Source organism: Camelus ferus, chromosome 22, assembly GCF_009834535.1.
Source record: "Camelus ferus isolate YT-003-E chromosome 22, BCGSAC_Cfer_1.0, whole genome shotgun sequence".
In the NCBI taxonomy this organism is placed as follows: Eukaryota; Metazoa; Chordata; class Mammalia; order Artiodactyla; family Camelidae; genus Camelus; species Camelus ferus.
In genome coordinates this window covers 20,361,726-20,380,967 of record NC_045717.1, presented here as the reverse complement: position 1 = coordinate 20,380,967, position 19,242 = coordinate 20,361,726, and the positions used below count along the sequence as shown (strand labels likewise).

Sequence of the window (19,242 nt, the reverse complement as noted above, 5' to 3'; positions counted from 1 at the left end):
AATATTGAAAAACTTCTGAGCATGGACAGGTAAGTTTATAAATAAAGAATAGTGAAGACGGATGTATCAGTTATCTATTGCTGTGTAACAAACCATTTTGAAACTTAGTACCTCCTCAAGATTATACTGTATAGCACAGGGAAATATATACAAGATCTTGTGGTAGCTCATAGCGGGGAAAAAAAATGTGACAATGAATATATGTATGTTCGTGTATAACTGAAAAATTGTGCTCTACACTGGAATTTGACACAATATTGTAAAATTACTATAACTCAATAAAAAAATGTTAAAAAAAAAAAAACTTAGTACCTCCTTGTACTGGACTGCACGAGCTCAGAGCGGGAAAATAAACACTCGTTGAGCCTCCCGCTGCCTGGCGGGGCCGCGGTAAGCGCGAGACCCGCCCAGCAGACAGCCGTCCTCCCGCCTGGCTCCGCCCCCAGGCTCTCTATTGGCGCTTACCGGGCAGGGCCCAACGGCGGCCTGTGCGAGGACGCTAGGACTTCTCAGCCAGAAGCTAGAAGGCCGCGCCGCCTCGGGCGCTCCTAGGTCGGCCCCGGAGCCTTTCCACCTTCCAGGGAGGTGCAGCGGGCGTCCCCAGGAGCGGCCATCTTTCCTGCCTCCGGCACCAGTGAGCAGCACCCCACTCAGGAGGGCGGAGTCTCGGCGAGGGCCGAGAGTAGGTGCCCCGGGGGGCGGGGTCTCGGGTCGGTCCGGGAGACGCGGCTCGGGCGGGCGGGGTCTGGGCGAGGGCGGGGAGAACGGGCTCGAAGGGCCGAGATCTAGGCGATGGCGGGGCCGTGGAGCTCCAGGGGGCGGGGCCTCGGCGAGAGCTGGGAGACGAGGCTCGAGGGGGTGTGGTCTGGGGGAGGTCTGGGCGGGGGCGGGACCCTGGAGCTCCGGAGGCGGGATCTCGCGGGGCTGGGAGGCGGGCTGTCGTTGACCCGGTCTGAGTCCTTCCGTCCTCGTGACCTGGGCGTTTCGTCGGTTTCTCGGGTAAGGGGCAGCAGTGAAATTTACGTTAAGAAGGTCCCTCTCTGCCCTCGTACAAGAGAATTTTACCCGTGGCTTTTGCTTTCGTGAGCGTCATTGAGGTGAGGTTTTAAGATACACTTTTTTTCAGTTATTTTTGTTTGATAAATTCGTTTGGGAAATTACTTTCTCAGGATTCTAGGCTGAGTGTAAATAAGTAAGTGTGATAAAGAAAAATGAAACGAAAGAGGAGAACTGAAAACGTAAATAACAGGTCTAAAAATTAAAGTAAGATTACTCGGCTCTCTACTCATGTCAGCTCCAACTCACATTCAGAGGCTGTGATCGCGGCAGTTTTAAAATACAGGCATCTCCTAATACAGTTAAATGGATTTTGGTGCCATATACTTGTAGTTAAAGCGTGATAGAAATCTAAAGTATAAGTGAAATACATGAGGTTGTATGTATTAAAAACATATGGCTCTCCAGGAAAAGCAGGAAACAGTTTTCCTAATATTAGTAGAAGAAATTCGAAATTACTTACTTTAAACAAGATGTGTGTTTGATCAAGTGGGTTTTTTTTTTCCAGTGAAGTTTAAAACTCACAGGTGAGATACTGGAGGAAAAAATAATTCTGGAGGAAATTCAGCAACATAGACTCCTTGTTTCTGGAAATATTTCTCACATCTTACCTTTTTAAGAATTTTTCTTAAAAAGTTTCAGAAATAACACTGGTTTATATCGTGGACAGGTATTTAAATCAATTCCTGTGTTAATGTTTGTATTGTATCTATATTGGATTATTGGATGTGTGCACTCTCTCAGGGCACTCAGCGAAACTCATTGGGTGCTTGGGTTGAGCCACATGGGTTTTTGCACGGGCACAGGAACAATCAAAAAAGCCACAGTGCTGTCCCCACAGAAATAGAACAGAAACAGACTAGAGCGGAAACAGTTATGAAACCGGTGTGGGGGCCTATAACAAACAGGAGAGCTTAATTACCATGGACAGACAGGGAAAGCCTATTAGGCACTGATATTTAAGTACTGAAAATAAATAGGATTGAGATGGGCAGAGGCCGTGGAAGGAGGAGGTTTGAGAAGTGGGATAAAGTGCAGAATCCCAGAAGCAAGGCAGAGCTTTGTGTGTTCCCCATTGATTACTAGGGCAAAGTGGGGTGGAGGGGTGGCTATGGCTTGATGGCAGAGTGCATGCTTAGCATGCACAGAGCCCTGGGTTCAATCCCCAGTATCTTCATTAAAAACAAAAGAAGTTTTAAAAAAAAGATCATTAATTACTGAGATCTGTTCTAGGGCAAGCATTGTGGCCACACTTAGATCACAAAATGGCTTCTCTTTGGTCAAGAAAGCCATGCTTGGTTCTCTTTCTTGGGGGACACCCCCTGCCCTGCCCTGTCTGCTTACAGCAGGACTAGTTGGGACTTTCAGGAAATTGGAATTTACTGAAGAGTTTGAAGTGGGGATGTGATGTGATTCGATTTGTGATTTAGCTAGAACCTCCTAGCTCCTGGATTGGGAATAGACTTCAGGAAGCACTAGAGAAAGCATGGTGGCAAGAAAGTAAGTCTAGGAACAGCTGTGCGGTAGGAAAGAAGTAAAAGGATTTGAAAGAAGTATAGGAAATGGCATTAGAGGACTGGGTCGCTCCTTCATTTACTTAGTCATTTATTTACTGAAGGTGGAAGTGTGCTCCTTCAGTCTGTTAATGTTGTGAATTCCATTAACTGGTTTTTTGCGGGTGGGGGGTGTTAATTAGGTTTATTTATTTGTTTGTGTTTTTTAATGAAAGTACTGGGGATTGTACCCAGGACCTCATGTGTGCTGGGCAAGCACTCTACCACTGCACTGTACCCTCCCCAGTCATTAACTGGTTTTCAAATAATACTAAACCTGACTTGGATCCCTGTATAATCTTTAAAAAAATTTTATTTGTATATTATATTTTCTACATTTTACATTTTTATTTATACATTTTTACTTATATTATTTAATTTTTATTTTTTATGTTTTACATTTATTTATATTTATATTTCACATTTTTACTTTCTTACATTTCACATTTTCATTTATATTATTATACTTATATTTCACATTTTTACTTTCTTACGTTTTACATTTTTACATTTTTCTTTATATTATTTATATTTTACATTTTTACTTTTTTATATTTTACATTTTTTACATTTATACTTTTTAAATTTATACCTTTTACTAACGTACATTCAGTGTGCTAATACCTTCTTTTTGCTGTTTGCATATATGTTCATGAATGAAATGGTCTTGTTATTATCTGGTGCCTCCTTGACTTACGGTACTTTTCACTGTCAGCTGTGGGTTTTGGGAATCCATGGGTAGGAATCTATTTTTTTTTTTTTTGGTAGGAATCTATTATGACCTGGTGGGAGCTGAGTTTTTCTAGAGGTCATGTGCATGTGCTCATGTCAGTTCTCTGCTTGAGATGTCTGGACCATAGAGGTATTGTGAATTTGGCCTGAGACCCATGGGAAGTGGACTTGTATGTGCAAATTCCGCCAGTAACCCAGCACCAAGACCAAGGGACACTGGTCTGCCTCCCTGTCCTCCAGCAAGCATTCATGCCAGGGGAGGGCTGGACAGGTGTGTGGAAGGCTGCCTGCAGCCAGATGCGGGAGGGTCTTCCCTGTGGAGAGTGGAGGAGGTATTCTAGAAGTTCTTAAGTTCTTAAAGGACAGGGCATAATCAGATCTGTGGGCTTTCTCCTTCCCCAAGAGAATTCTGTCCACCTCGTGGAGCATTACTAACTATTAGGCATAGAGACACAAGGGAGCCTAGGAACCAGTCTGAAAAACACTGGACCACCAGGTGCTGAGGGTAGGCGGCTGCCTGAACCTGGAGCCTGGATACAACATCCCTAGACGCCCTCTCTCAACCTGAGGGCCAACCACATTTTGAAATTGTTCCCCCCAAACCCTCTCGCTCCCACGAGCCTAAGAAGAAGTCCTTGGTATCCCTCTTTCAAAAAAATCCCTCTGCTCGATCAAGCCTCTCTCCGGAGGAGCATGCCTTGTGGGCGTGGCCCTGAACCAAGAGGAAATTCTCTTTACTTTCCAGAATCTTCCAGCTGACAGCCCCCTCCTCTTTTGCCAAGGAGTGGGGAGAGAGTGGTCAGAGGGATAGACGCCCCCCCAACCTGTGCTCCTGAGTTCACTAGTGCCTGAGCTTTCTATGGTGTGTGCCCCTTTTAATTTGATGGGAAAATATGCTATTTGTTAAATATGTGAGATGTGATATATATGTATATATGTATGTGTAAGTATATATATACACACACATACATACACATATTAATTTTCATATGTTATACAAAATATATATATATTTGTCCCTGCAAAATCTTCCCTTGAACAAACTGGCTGCTCCTCAATCTTTCCCTCTCAAGTAATGGCCATCACTTATCCAGTTTATTAGTATTGTCAGAAGAGACTTGCTGTAGGCAGAACATGCCCACCCTAGGGTCAGGCACTTTTTAAAAATATATTTTTATTTTTTATTATTTTTAAAATTTGCATTCTTTTTATTGAAGTATCATCAGTTTACAATGTTGTGTCAATTTCTGATGTGCAGCATAATGTTTCATTCATATATGTACATACATATTTATTTTTTACTGTTAAAGGAGGTACTGGGGATCGAACCCAGGACCTCCTGCATGCTAATCATGCGCTCGTACCACTGAGCTATACCCAACCCCCCACAATCAGGCACTTCTTTGATAGGAAGGAGTAAAACCTGGCTGGGAAGTGGGCTGCTGAGTGAAGGATAGGGTAGTTTGTCAGGGAGGACCGCCAGTTTCCAACCTCAAGTTTGGGCCAATGCTCAGTAGCCCGGGGCGTGGAGGTGGGGTGGAGGCGGGGGTAGGGGAGCGAGGAGAGAAGGGTGACTATAGAGTTTGGTGAAGTTTCATCCAGGTGGTTCAGAGGGGACAGGCAGTTCAGCTACTCATGCAGGAAACAAATATTAGGGGTTTGGACAGTCTCTGCCTGGCCTTGTCATAGGTAAACAAAGGGTCCTCATGGGTCTTATCTAAGCTGTGTGGAGATGGGTATTTTGCTGTAGTTGGCCGTTTCCTGGGGCACAAAGTGTTGAGGGGATTTCTTACCCATTGCTGTTTTTTAGGACCACAGGGCTCAGGTGTGAAGTTCAACGTTGTCTGTATAAAAACTGGATCCTTCTTGGTTTCTCTACCCCTTTTCATGGCTGCATGTCCCCCCATCCTCCCTTCCACCACAGTCAAATTCCCTGGCAAATCCTTTGATGTTTCCTCCAATATGTAGACCATACTAACCACTTGGAACCATCTCTGCTGCTCCTGGCCTCTTCCAGGGCCTCCTGGACCCTGCTGCCGCCCCTCACCAGCCCCCTGCTTCTGTCCTCACCCTCCCCAGTTCTGCCTGTGAACAGCAGCCAATATGAGCTTTAAAAATATGAACAGAAACAGAACACTCTTCGTGTTCAGAATACTCTTCCGCTGAGCCAGTCCTAAGGTGAAACTCCATATGCTCCTTTGCCCTGCTCTTGACCCAGACCCTGGTCTCTTTGCACCCCTCCTCCTCCCACTTTCCTCCCCAGGCACCCCAGTCACCCCAGGCACCAGGCTCCAGCCCCTCCCACGTGGGCCTTCTTCCCCCTTGAGCACCTTCCCCGAGCTAGATCGTGCCCTGGCCACTATCTTCCTGAGACCCTTTTCCTCCAGGGCTTCCAAAGGCCAGGACAAGGTGGGAGTGGAACCCCAGGAGCCCCCAAGTCTGCTTGCATCAGCGTCGGCACCTTTTAGGGTTTGAGATATTGAGGGGGTAATATTAACATTACTCCTTGTTTTTAAGTTATAAACTTGGGCAATTGCAAAACTGTTCTGAAGCTTGGGTACCCTCAACAGTCACAGGAGTTGACAGCCTTCCACACGGGCAGCAAGGCCCACAGGCCCTCTTTCTGGTTGTGAGAGAGACAGGACCACCCTGGCCTTTTAGGAAATCTGCCTGTGGGCGAGTGGGCTTGTGTTTTGCTTCCATGCAAGGTTGTGAGTCATGGGAGGCAGCCTCCAGGCTTGTGTGTGTGGAGCCTAGGCATGGCCTGTCTCACGGCTCCTCTCTTGTCCTCTAGCTGTGCCAGCTCAAGACCCGACCTGTCTCCAGAGGGGAACATGGAGGCGGAAGTGATGGCTCCAGGGTTGCTGCCAACCTGGTCACAGGTAACTGGAAGTCCTCCGCCTTCCAACACGGCCTTAACCTTCCCTGAGGGTGGATGTGTCTCCTTCGCGTGGCCCAGAGCCTCAAACCCCACCAGGACCTGTCCCCACCCTTCCTCTAATGGTGGCCAAGGGACTTCCCAGAGAATACTCTCACTACCTCAATATTTATGAACTTTTTTCAGTCCTCTTTAGCTCGATGATCACTTATGGGCTGTGATAGAAAACCAAGAAAGGCTATGAGATCGTTTGGGATTCTTGGGGCCATCACTTACTCTTTACCAAGTGTTCCTCCCGGGCCACTGTGAGCTCAGGGCTGTGTGGCACCTGACTAGGGGACTCAGACCAGGTAGGTTCACAGACTAGTTGGAGAGAAATGTTCAACCAGGTGTTGATGAGCTAATACATAGCCAGGGCTGGGTGAGATTGCTGACGTGAGCTCCACAGCAATGAGGATGGGCCTTGGCTGAGCCTGGATGTCTGTGACGTTGTAGGACCCAGTGACCTTCCAGGAAGTGGCAGTGGACTTCTCCCAGGAGGAGTGGGCCCTGCTGGCCCCTGCTCAGAAAATCCTGCACCGAGACGTGATGCTGGAGAACTACAGGAACCTGGCCTCTGTGGGTGAGTGAGGGAGGCCTCCTCTCTTCCTAGGTTTTTGCTGCAAACATTTCTCAAGCACCTTCTGTGTTCCGGGAACTGTTCTTGGTCTTGGGAAGAGGGTGACACAGAAGGAGATGCAGTGCATCCTTAAGAAGCAACAGTGCAGAGCAGGGGTGAGCACCCTTTTCTTTAAGGGACCAGAGAGGAAATGCTTCAGCTCGGTGGGCCCTCGGGTCTCTGTGGTGGCTACTCAGTGCTGCTGATGTAGCGCCAAAGCCACCACACACGGTGTGTAAACAAATTGGCAGGGCTGTGTTCCAATAAAACTTTATTTAAAACAGCAGGTGGCAAAAAAAAAAAGCAAGTGGCTATCCCGTGGGCTGCAGCCACCAACCCCTAGTCTGTGTCTGAAGAGTCATCCATTGCACCAACTCAGTTTTCTTCAAGATTGGAAGCTTTCATGGCACCCCTGAAGTGTGTCTCTGAGCTTGGGTCTGAGGGTCCCTGGTCCCTGTGGGGCATCGTGTGAGGTAGTCAGACTTGGGTCCTGGGTACCATCATGTTAACTGCTTGCAGGGTGACACGTGCCCATCTTCTGAAGGTGTTGGCTCCACTCTGGGTGCGGGAGTGGGGATCCCTTTTCATCCCTGCACACCCCCTACCTCGTGTGTCTTTCCCGTGTGCAGGGTATCACCTCCGCAAGCCCAGCCTGCTCACTCCGGAGGACCTGAGGGCCAAGAAGGGGAGAGTTCTCCAAGACACCTGTGCAGGTGAGCCCTGGGGAAGAAGTTCCATTCTGAGAAATTATCTCAGGCCACTTGGGGTGAGTTTCCCCTTGAAGCTTCTGCTTCCCTTCCTCTCCTTTCCTTCTCTCTTTTCTCTCTCACTTTTTTTTTTTTGAAATTGAGGTATAGTTGATTTACAATATCGTGTTGGTTTCAGGTGTACAGCAAAGTGACTCAGTTATACATATGTGTATATATCTGTATTCTTTTGTTTGGGATTCTTTTCCATTATACGTTATTACAAGATATCAAATGTCATCCCCTGTGCTGTACAGTAAATCCTTGTTGTTTTTTCCCACTTTTGCTCTCAGAAGAAGCTCTGTCCTGCTGCTTCTTTCCACAACATTCCATGTGTGTTATTTGCCCCTTTTCCCACTGTCCCCAAACTTCGCTCACCTGCTAGTGTCCTCTCTCAGACTATTCACAGCCATCTTGTTCTCAACAAAATTGTTTCTTAGCAAGTCACCTGCCATTTCCACCGCCGTTCCTATCCTTGTTGAATTCGTCACATTTTAACTGCTGCTGCATTCTTCCCTGTCACACTGATTCTCCTGTTCTTCTCCAGTGTATGAAAAAAAAATCTATGGGGGCCTGGCTTTTTTATTTTTAAATCAATTTTATCTCACCATTTATTTCTCTGAGATCTTAAAGGTTTGTTCCTCTGATTCATTTCAGACCAGACTTCTCAACTTAAAACCCAGGAGACCACTGCAAAGCAGAATAAAGTTCGGGGAAAATCATTTCCTGGAAGGAAAGGGGTAAGGCTTGCGGGGGCTCATTGCTGGTTCTCTGCATTAGAAGTTTGGGATGGCTGGGAGACCAAAGACCAGCACAGCAGCTCGGGGAGACACCTGGGGCCAGTGGCCTTCACCCAAGAGAAGTTGTGTCTCAGGAGAGCCTGTGGGTATCGTGAATTTGGGGAACATTCTAAACTATTCATGAAGAGGTCCCAGAAGTAAGCATGTCTATAAATATGACTTAGATGGTGAACATTGACACATAATTCAGTTTTTTTTTAATGGAGGTACTGGGGATCAAACCCAGGACCTCATGCATGCTAAGCATGCACTCTATTGAGCTATACCCTCCTCTCTCTCAGTTTTGTTTTAAACAACTATCAGGGGGAAAAAATCTATACATAAGAAGCCTTATGAATCTGCTGTGATGGAACCCTGTGGCAGGGCAGTCCCCCTACTCAGTTTGAACTCAGGGCAGAAGCAATACCTGTGCTCCGAAAATGGTAGCAACTTCTAATGTGGGAACTTACTTTCTTTAACCACTTCCTATGGGGACGAATTCCCACCAGTGCAAGGAAAGTGAGAAAACCTTCAGTCACCACTTATCCCTTACTCAACAGGCACCACCTCAACCCAGAGAGAAACCCCATGAATACAATCTGCGTAGAAAAGCCATCCCAAGGAATCCTGACCTGATTTTGCCCAAGACAAATTACACAGGAGCGAAAGGCAGTGAATGTAAAGAATGTGGGAAAGCATGTAGTTGTCCTTCATCCCTTGGGACCCTCGTGCGATCTCATGCTGGCCCGAAATCCTACGAATGTTCTCAGTGTGGGAAAGCCTTTAGTCGCAACTCATCCCTTATGACACATGAGCAAACTCATGCTGGAGAGACACAGTATAAATGTAGCCAGTGTGGGAAATCCTTCAGATCCAACTCGAGCCTCACGGAACACAAGAGGACGCACACTTGGGAGAAACCATATGAATGCAGTGACTGTGGAAAGGCCTTCCTCAGGACCAGTAACCTGACTGTACATAGGAGAGTGCACACTGGGGAGAAGGTCTATCTGTGCAGTGACTGTGGCAAAACCTTCAGCAGGAAGTCCCGTCTGACGATGCACATAAGAACCCACACTGGGGAGAAGCTTCACCAAGTCCATGACTATGGAAAAGCCTTCAGTAGGAGCTCTAAGCCGACTGCCCACAAGAGGGCACCTACCAGGGAGAAGATGTAGCCGTGCGAAGACTGTGGGAGAACTTCCCAGGAGTCACCCAGCACATAGGAAGCATGTGGGAACTCACAGGGAAGACAAGTCCCAGGAGTAGAGACACGGGAAAGCCTCATCTGTCTCACATGAGACCAACTCTGTGACCTCTGCATTGTAGGAGGCCTCCTGCTGGAGCTTAAAGCTGCTGCACCAGGAAACTCGGAGTGGCACAGAAGCCATTAAGAATGTAGGATTGCTTTTATCAGGGTTCTACCCTGAAGGTGGAAATCTAGCTCATTAATTTTCAGTCTGCATTTTTGAATATAAGCATTTAAGGCCATAGATCTCCCTCTGTGTACGCCATTAGGCTACATTACGTGGATTAAGATTTTTAAGATTTTTAAGGTTTTGGTTTAGTTCTAAATATTGTTTGATATCTATTAGATATATTTTAACTTACAGATCAACTTTACTTTTGAAGGCTTTCGAAACATGACTTCATTTGAATTTCACATGTCTTCCTTTGTTTGGAGGGACGCCCTGTGGTTCCTCAGGAGTGTGGTCTCCCTTGTTGCAACAAACTGGTAAACCTGACTCTGTCAGACTGTTAGGTTTCGTCCCTGGTTGTCCTTGGCTGATTGTGTTGGGGCTTAATTTAAAATTTTTTTTTAGTCGGAGTAACTGGGGATTGAACCCAGGACTCGTGCATGTGAGGCACGCGCTCTCCCACTGAGCTGCACCCTCCCCCTGGCTCATTGTGTTGGGACAACAACGTGTAGTCATAAGTACGTTCTACTCTCTCATCTTCTAAAATATCTGTCTAAAAATATCTTCTAAAATGCTTTCCTATCCATTGTTGATTTTTATATGTGGTGTCAGGAGGGCCCCGACTTAATTGTTTCCCTGGCAGATAACCAATTTTCCTAGAACTCTGATCAGAAAGCCAGGTCCCATAAGTTGCTTCTATGCATGTTTTTGTGTTTCTGGGCCTTCCATTCAGTAATCCTGCGTCAACACAGCACCATCTTTAATACTTTTATACCTTATTTTCTTTTTAGTACCCGAGAGGCACGTTCCTACAACTTGTTCTTCTTCAAGCGTGACTTGTCTCTTCTGTGCCTTTTACTTCTCCGTATTGGTTTAACAATAAGCTTGCAGAGTTCCACAAAAAAAAAATCATTGTAGTATCATGTCTAGAATCGCATTGCATCAGTATTGGTAGAGTCAACATCTTTGTCATTAAATCTTTCAGGCTGTGAGCTCAGTACCTGCATTGATTGAGGCATTCTTTAATGTCTTTCTGTGAAGTTTTGTATATTTTTCTGTGGAGGTCTGGCACATGTCAGATGTCTTCCTAAGCACTTCATTTTTTTCATAATTTTTAAAAAGTATCCTGAATGGTAATATATTAAAAATATATTTTTCCTTGTAAACATATATTTCTAATGTTTTTGAGTGCTGGAGATAATGTTTATTAAAAATTCTACTAAATTTTGTTGAACATTTCCAAACAGATTTGTAAACATAGTACTTTCCTTTTCAATGGGTAGCACTTTGAAAAGACAGGCTACAATGAGGCAACATAATGAATCAACATTAATTCAAAATCTTTACATCTTTAATCACATAATTTATGTTCAAAGTCAGTAGATGAACTCCATGAAATGGAAGTCTGCTGATTGTGAATCACAGATTTTATTGTTAAATATATCTGTTCTTTTTTTTTCTTCTTCTTCTTTATTTTTTTTAATGGAGGTACTGGGGATTGAACCCAGGACCTCCTGCATGCTAAGCATGTGCTCTACCACTGAGCTATTCCCACTGCCCCCATCTGTTCTTTTTATATTCCCTATTTCCAAGACCCAAAAAGAAATCTTTAAATATATTTTTTTTCATTTTGGCAATAGTTTCTTTGAATATCTCTCTTTAAAACTATGTTTAACTTTATAATTCTGTCTCAAAACTTAATTTGCACATAAAGTGCACCATTTTAAATGTACAGGTTGATGAGATTTGACAAGTGTATACACCCCTATAATCACCACCTGCATCAGGATAGAAAACGTTTCCATCACCCAGTGTTTCCATAACGTTGATTTTGCCCCACGTTGACAGAGCTGTAAACTGTGGAAATGGAAATGCTTTTGTCTTCCATGATAGAAGTAGTAATTTAACAGGAAAAGAAAACAAACCTGACATGAAGCCCGGGCAGTTGTTTAACCCAAGTAAACATCCCGGTAAGAACGTAGGCTTCTTTTTTTCCCCCTCTTCATGCCTGGCTACGTCCACGTGACCTGGTAGGTCAGTGGACTTCCCGGTGCTTTGTACAGGAGCTTTGTACACAGCTATAAACTCAAAGCAGTTGCATTGGGGTTAATTTGCAGGACAGATTTAATGTTCTAGGTCAAGTTAGCCTGATATGTTTCTTTCTATTCTTAGCCTTCCAAAGCTGTAGTTTAACTCTTTGTATTTTGTTCACATTTATAAACCTACCATTTAAGACGGGTCTGCGAGCTTTTTCAGAAAATGGACAGATAGTAAAGATTTCAGGCTCAGTGGGGCAGATGGTCTCTGTTGCAACTACTCAGCCCTGCCACATGACACAAAGTGGCCCCAGAAAGTAGATAGAGGGTGTGGCTGTGCACCAATAAAACTGTTTATAGAAACAGAAGTTGGTCTGGCTAATACTTGTCTTAAGGTGAAGAGTTTGCATTAAGAAAGTTAAGAGGCTCATGTTTTCCAAAAGCACTTCGCCTTATTGGTTTGTTTATTTAAAAAAAAAAACAATTGCACAACTTCGACATGTAGACACTGGATCTTCAATACTAGAAAAAACCTATTGACAAATATGGATCTTGAGGGAAAAGGGGGACCAGGAAATGCAGCTTCCAAAGTTCAGGGAGCATACATTGCTGGTGGGAACCTAAAATGATGTGGGGTCATGTTGAAAACTGATTGTTTCTTAAAACATGTACATTTACCGTTTGACCCCAAGAGAAATAAAAAGATATGTCCACGCAAAGACTTGCACACAAATGTTCATAACATGCGACAACATGGATGAACCTTGCTCAGTGAATGAAGCCAGTCACAAAGGACCACATACAGTCTGATCCCATTTCTCCGAAGTATCCAGAATGGGCAAAGGGAGACACAGAAAGTAGGTTAGTGTTTGCCTGGGCTGCTGGGGGGCCCCATTAGCTATGAACAGGCCCGAGGGATCTTACCGGGTTGACGGAAAAGGGCTAAAACTGGTTCATGCTCATAGTTGTAAAACTCAGTAAGTTAATGAAAAATCACTTGACCTGTACATTTAAAATGGGTTGAGTTTTATGGTGTGTAAGTTACAGCTCACCAAAGCTCTTATGAAAGGTGCTTCCATTGTGCACCCATGTTGATAACGTAGCTGCGGCCTCCATCCCCCGGGGTGGGAGATACTCATGATACTCAGTTTTGAAGTCATCCTTGCAGTTGTGGCGTTCCTTGTAGAAGGAGATAACTGTATATTTTGTCGAAGGCTAGAGTTCAGCTAATGAGTCCTTTTTGCAGTGAATGAATGAGCTAAGGAATGTGACACTCCTTAACTCGTTTATCAGGGTTCAGGTGCGGTGTTTATCTTGGCGAGGTCTTCTCTTTCAGGGTCTTCCTCTTCTTCATCTAGTTTCAGCACTGCACTTTTTAATTCGCTTCTCCTCCAGTGTCCTCAAGCAGTCTTTTTGGACTTTTCGGGAGACATCGAAGAGTTTCCTTTTACAGGCTTCGGATACTTCAACCTAAATCAGGGTGTGAGGTTTCTGGAGAAGGCCTAGAGGTATACACATCCTGTTGGTCCTCACAGATAATGTTCTATGCATGTTGAGTTTGCTTGTAGCACATTGGCTACACTCTTACTCTAATAATGGATGCATAGGTCTTCGGAGGATTTCTACAGATAATCGTATCTACAAGTACAGACAGATTTCATTTGCTCCTTTTTCAGTCCTTACAACTTGCCTGTCTCTGGCTGAGGCTTGAGCCATATTGACTAGAAGTGGTCCCAGGCACTCTTCTTCTTCATCTTAAAGGGCATCCTTTTCACATTTTCTTTTTTAAGTGCGGTGTCTGCTGTCACGTTTCTGTAGGTACCTTTTTCAGGATAAGAAAGCTCCCTTCTTTCCTAGGGTGTTAGTGTTCTCTCTCCTGAACAGATGTTGCCTTTTTATCAAATGTCTGTTCTGCGATGGTAATAGTTGTTCATCGATGTATTTATGAACCCCACCCTAGAACAATGGTAGAACCCACAGTAGGCACTTAATTAGTATTTGTTGAATGAATGAATGAATGAATGAATGAATACATGTGACTTTTCTTTTTTTTAACATGTCTGTCTGGTGAATTACTTGAATTGATTTTCCACTGTGATACTAGCCTTGCGTTCCTGGGTAGCTTGGCCATCACATAACTATCACACGTCATTGTTCCTAGTTTGCTAGGTAGGGTTTTTGCATCTCCGAGTGAGATTGGCCTGCAGTCATCCTCTGTCATCCTGTCCCTTTGTGGTTGGGATATGCTAGCCTCAAAAATTAGTTGGGGGAGTTCCCCCAAAGTCCCTGCCTTCACTTAGATGAATCAGTGGTCAACATTTTTTGATAGTTTTATGTTTTTCTTGTGCAGAACTTTCTTTTATGGATGAGCCATTACAAACACAAGGCTTCTTTAGCATTTAGCCTGAGAACAAGGACATTGTCAGGGACTGAAAGATGTGAGAATTTTCCCTACTCCCAAGCTAACAAGTTAGCCTGCCACAGTTTGTTGGATGTTGGCCAAAGACACCAGACTTTGGGGTCAGAGACCTAGGACTCCGTGACCGTGCAGCAAGCAGCATCTTCATGCTTCTGTCAATTGCCCTGGACCCCCAAGTTCCACAGGGGTGGCGTGAGGCAGCCCACATGGCTGCTGCATGTGCAGTGGGTTTGTGCCACAGCTGAGGAGCCCCAGGCTTTCCTAATGAGCTGCCCGGTCTTTGCCCTTGAGGGGAGACATTTTTCTTACAATGGTCAAACAGACCTAGAAACCATCCTGTCCTCTGCTCTGAGGATGTCTGCTATATAAACATCCTGAAAGACATGGTCCAGGACAGAGTAAGAAACATGGAAAAACGAGCTACCCGAGGAGAAGTGTCTACCAACAGACATTTTCCTCTTTTAATCAAAATATGGTTGATCCCTTCATGAAATTTAACATGAATAGTGTTATCAGCACACAGCCTATATTCAAATTTCTCCCCACAAATATCCTTTGTTAAGGATTCAAAATTTAGTTTTTAAAATTAATTTTTTAAAACTCTTGTTTCTGAAGCCCTAGGGAAACAGACACTTAAAGAGAGCCTTCTAATAAGTCACTTTATTTAATTGCAAAGAGTCAGATGGGACAGGAACTCTCTCCCTGCACAGAGAACTGTCATTTGTTTCCCCTACAGGAGAAGCTGTGAAAGCCTTCACAAGCACTCATCCTTGTGTGACCCACACGGGGACGCACAGGAGAGTCTGGTTAGTGTAGTGACTGCGGAGGGCCCGCAGGTGAGAATCTGCATGAGAGAACTCGTTCTGAGCGGGAGGCCACGCCACTGTTGTGAACGTGGATTTGCCTTTATGCTGCGTTCTTAGGGTAGACACCCAGCTCATTAATTTCTTTGTTTTTTTCTTCCCTCATATAAATACTCAAAGCCACACGTACCCCTCTGAACGCCCTTTCAGCTCCTGAACCAGTTGTGATTGGTCATCATTTTCCTTATTACAGCTCAGGTCTCAGTAGTGTCGTATTTTCCATTTTGACGACTTCATGGACTCCTGGGTTATTTGGGGAATATGTTTTCCAGAAGCCGCCCTGGGAGTTCTCGGTTGTCTTGCTTTTCATTTCCAAGCTAGTTGTTTGTGGTCGGAGTTGATATGTAGGCAATGGATTCCTTGGCACTTGTTGGGACTTTGATGGCCCAGCAACGCAGACACTGCTGGCTGCCTCTGTACATTCTCCTTCTCATCTTACTCTCAGAACCTGGAATTTGCTCAACTTGGTAAGGTTTGCAGTAAAACAAAAACCAAAAAACCCAGCTCTCTCTGTCTTTTTTGAAGGGATGTCCCACAGCCTTGTCCCACGGCTGGCAGGCAGGGCCACTGGTGTGGCTTCTGGGAAAGCTTTTGAAAGGGGACAGTCCCAGGCTTGTAATCTTCACTTTCTGTCCTTGGTCCTTCCTCCTTCTTTCTGCCTGGAGACTAGATACAGTGCTTGGAGTTGGAAGGAGGTCACCTTGTGGCAAGTAGGCAGAAGCCACAGGCAGAGATGGCACAGCCAGCACACGAGGCTCCTTGCTCCTGAGTGGATTCTCTTGAGTGGCTGTACCAGCCCTGAACGGCTTACATCTGGACTCATGGAACATGAGAAATGTTATTTTTATTTTTAAAATTTTTTTCTTTTTCTTTTTAAACATTTTTTATTGATTTATAATCATTTTACAATATTGTGTCAAATTAGAAATGTTCTTTTTTAAAAAGTCCTCATTGTAGTTTCATGGTGGGGGAGCTATCAGGAATTTAAGAAAAAATTACCCTCAGGAAATACTGATCACTCCCCACTGAGTACAGTTTCTGTTGACGTGGCAGCCATGAGAGCCCGCCCCTCGGGGAGCCAGCTAGGGGGCTTAGTTTCCCGGTGGCCCTGGGTGCCGACCCTCCGGGAACCCGCTAGGGTTGGGCTAAGATCACTCCTAGCAGTGACTCAGCACGGCAAGGAGTAACGGTGCGAGCCCATTCCTGCGGGTCATAGGGGTCTCCTACCGATGGCTGTGGTTCAAGAACCCCCCACTGGCCGGGCCCAAACTTGGCTAGACTGTGCTGAGGTCTGACTCTCCCTCCCCAGCCTTCCTCAGCCCCTCTTCCTTCCTTCTGATTGGATTTGACAGTAAATGTCAAGATATCAATGGGAGTCATTGATAACCTTGTCAAAGCTGATTGTGTGATATACTGTCCACAAAAGCCTGATTGAGATGGGTTCAGGAGAAACTAGGAGAAAAATGGGAGAGAGTAATGAGCCAGATTTCATTGAAGGTCAGTTTTGTTTGGTATTATTAATAAAGCCATGCCAGTTTACTTTTGTTAGTATCCATCTGTTATATATTTCTCCCTCCTTCTCATTTAAACCTCCTGTGTACTTGGGATGTGTCTCTTGTAAATAGGATGTAGCTGGATCCCCACCCCTACCCCCCCACCCCAAATCCAATATGAAAATGTCTTTCAATCTGTAAACCCATCTAGTTTCTTCTTGTGATTCTTAATATACTCGATTAATTTCTACCACCTTAATAGTTATGGTTTCTGTTCTGCATTTTTCTTCTTTAAAAAATTGGAAATAGAAGATTTGATGAACATGTATACATACAGTTAAAAAAAATAAATGTGTACCCAACAACCAAGCCGAGAGATAGAAGATTGCTCTATCTCAGGAGACCCAGGTGTGGGACTGTCATGATTATTCTCAACATGAAATAACTATTGCAATTTTTTAATTTATCAGTTCCTTGCATAGCATACTGTCAAGGGTTGGGGGAAGGCTAGCATAAAGGTCTGTTTGTGGTGATGGAGCAGTTCTGCATTCTGATCTGGGAATGGTTACTCAAATCTAGCATACTTGTGATAAAATGTCATAGAACTTACTAATTACTTATATATTATCCATAGAACTATATTATCTGTCCCTCTCCAAGAAAAAAAAAAAACACAATGCAAGTAACAATGAGTAAAATCCAGATAAGTTAATCATACTACAGCGATGTGCTTGAGTTAATCATACTATAGCGATGTCAGCATTCTTATTTTGATAACGTACTATGGTTGTGTAAGATACTGTCATTGGGGGAAGCTGGGTGATGAGTACATGGGAACTCAGTACTATTTCTGCAACTTCTGGTGATTCTTAAATTATTCAAAAAAACAGTTACTAAGAACCAAGAAAGGAAAGACACTATATAAATGAATAGCATGTTTATACATTTCTATTTTTGCTCACAGTTTTGAGATTTATTTATGTCACGTGTAGCTGTAGTTAGTTTACTTCATTGCTGCATAAGGGTCTTTTGTATGAATATACCACAACTTATTTATCCAGTCTACAGTGGATGGGCCTCCCTGGGTTGTCTGCAGCTTCTATCCCTTACGAATAATGCTGCCATAGACCCTCGCACATCTCCCATTGCATGTATGCAGTAGTTACTCTAAAAATGAACTCACTGGGTGTAGAGTCTTTGTGTTCAAATTTGCTTTGTATTTTACATGAAATATATCTCATTGTCTTAATTTGCATTTTGCCGATTCTTTGTAAGAATGAGCATCTCTTTATAATAATAGGGTAGTTTTGAGTTTCCCCTTGGGAATTACCTTGACATGTGTTTGCTAATTTTTCTCTCTTATTCATTTCCCTATGATATTCTGGAGTGTGTTATCTTTGATACCAGTTCTTTTTTGGGTTGTAAATGTCCCTCTCTCTTTATGGTCTCTTGAACGGACAGTGATTCTGCATTTTTGGTTTAGTCAGATTTATTAGTCTTTTCCTTTTATGGGATGAGTTTTTGTGTCTCATTTAAGAAATCCTTCCCCAATTCTTGATTCTAAATATATTTGGCTTCCTTGTCTTCTTCAGCTCTTAATATTTGGTTTTATGTTTAAGGTCTCAGTCAGCCTGAAATTGATTTTTGTTTGTGACAGAGTATGGCAAGTTTATTGATAATGGTTTCAGAGTCGACAGTGCAACTAGTCTTTAAGAAATAAATGACCCCTTGTGAATTCTGGTGCAGTATCAAGATTATTCACAATTACATGAAGAGGCTGTAAAAATACTCCTTTCTTTTCCATCTGTGTATCTGTGTGTAGCTGAATTTCTTCATATACATCAATCAAAACAACATCACAACAGACTGACTGAAAAAGCAGATACGACAATCCAGCTGTTAATCTGTTAAGTAGATGTTAAGAGATATGCAAAAATGTAAAATAATGCCACTGTTCTATTTTTTGCTTTGGAAAATATACTACTTTAGAAAAATATTACTTATGCTTACATGTAATGGTTTGTTATTTTTAACAGATGAGTAATAATATTTTTTAAAACTCAATTTTAACAGTATTATTGAAGTGTAACACTGTTTAAAAAGATTTTAGCAGAGCCTTATGGCATTTTATAGAAATGAGAGAAACTTATTTCAAAAGAATGGGTAAAGAGATCAAAACAAGATTGTATGTCTAAGAATCAACTGAAAAATACTATAATTCATAAATAAAATAAGAATGTTATATAAAAATACAGATTTTTTTTTTTTATTTAACATAATCTCTCTTCCTATCAGTCAATCAATCAAAAATCAGCCAGTTTGGGTAACTGGCTGTTGAAACAGATAAGCCGGGAAGTTGAGTGGTAGCATTACAGATGGTGGTATGTGGATGAATTAGAAATATATTTTGTGAATTCTTTATATATTCTGAATGTAGAACGGACAGGATTTTGTGGTAGAGCGCTATGAGAAAAAAAAAGAAAGATGACACCAAGGATTTTGGCTTGAGCAACTGCAATAATGAAACTCATTTATTGGGATGGGGTAAGACTGAGCAGGAACAAATGTTGGGGAGGATCATGAATTAGTTTTGAGCATCTCAAAATTAGCT

General features: G+C 43.5%; 1 protein-coding gene across 3 annotated transcripts; it reads left to right on the top strand.

Annotated features, from left to right (window-relative positions):
• The first annotated feature begins 506 nt into the window (after nt 1-506).
• Nucleotides 507-18,878, top strand: LOC106728980 (zinc finger protein 558-like). Of its 3 annotated transcripts, none has more exons than XM_032465574.1 (6): nt 507-634; nt 6,136-6,223; nt 6,715-6,841; nt 7,507-7,590; nt 8,281-8,363; nt 8,963-18,878. In XM_032465574.1, the coding sequence occupies exons 2-6, from the start codon at nt 6,176-6,178 to the stop codon at nt 9,578-9,580; spliced, it is 960 nt and encodes a 319-aa protein (XP_032321465.1). In that variant the 5' UTR covers nt 507-634; nt 6,136-6,175; the 3' UTR covers nt 9,581-18,878. The 3 variants fall into 3 exon arrangements, with proteins under 3 accessions (XP_032321465.1, XP_032321466.1, XP_014410307.1); XM_032465575.1 differs by lacking the exon at nt 507-634 and adding an exon at nt 663-682; XM_014554821.2 differs by lacking the exon at nt 507-634 and adding an exon at nt 965-1,097.
• Nucleotides 18,879-19,242: the final 364 nt, after the last annotated feature.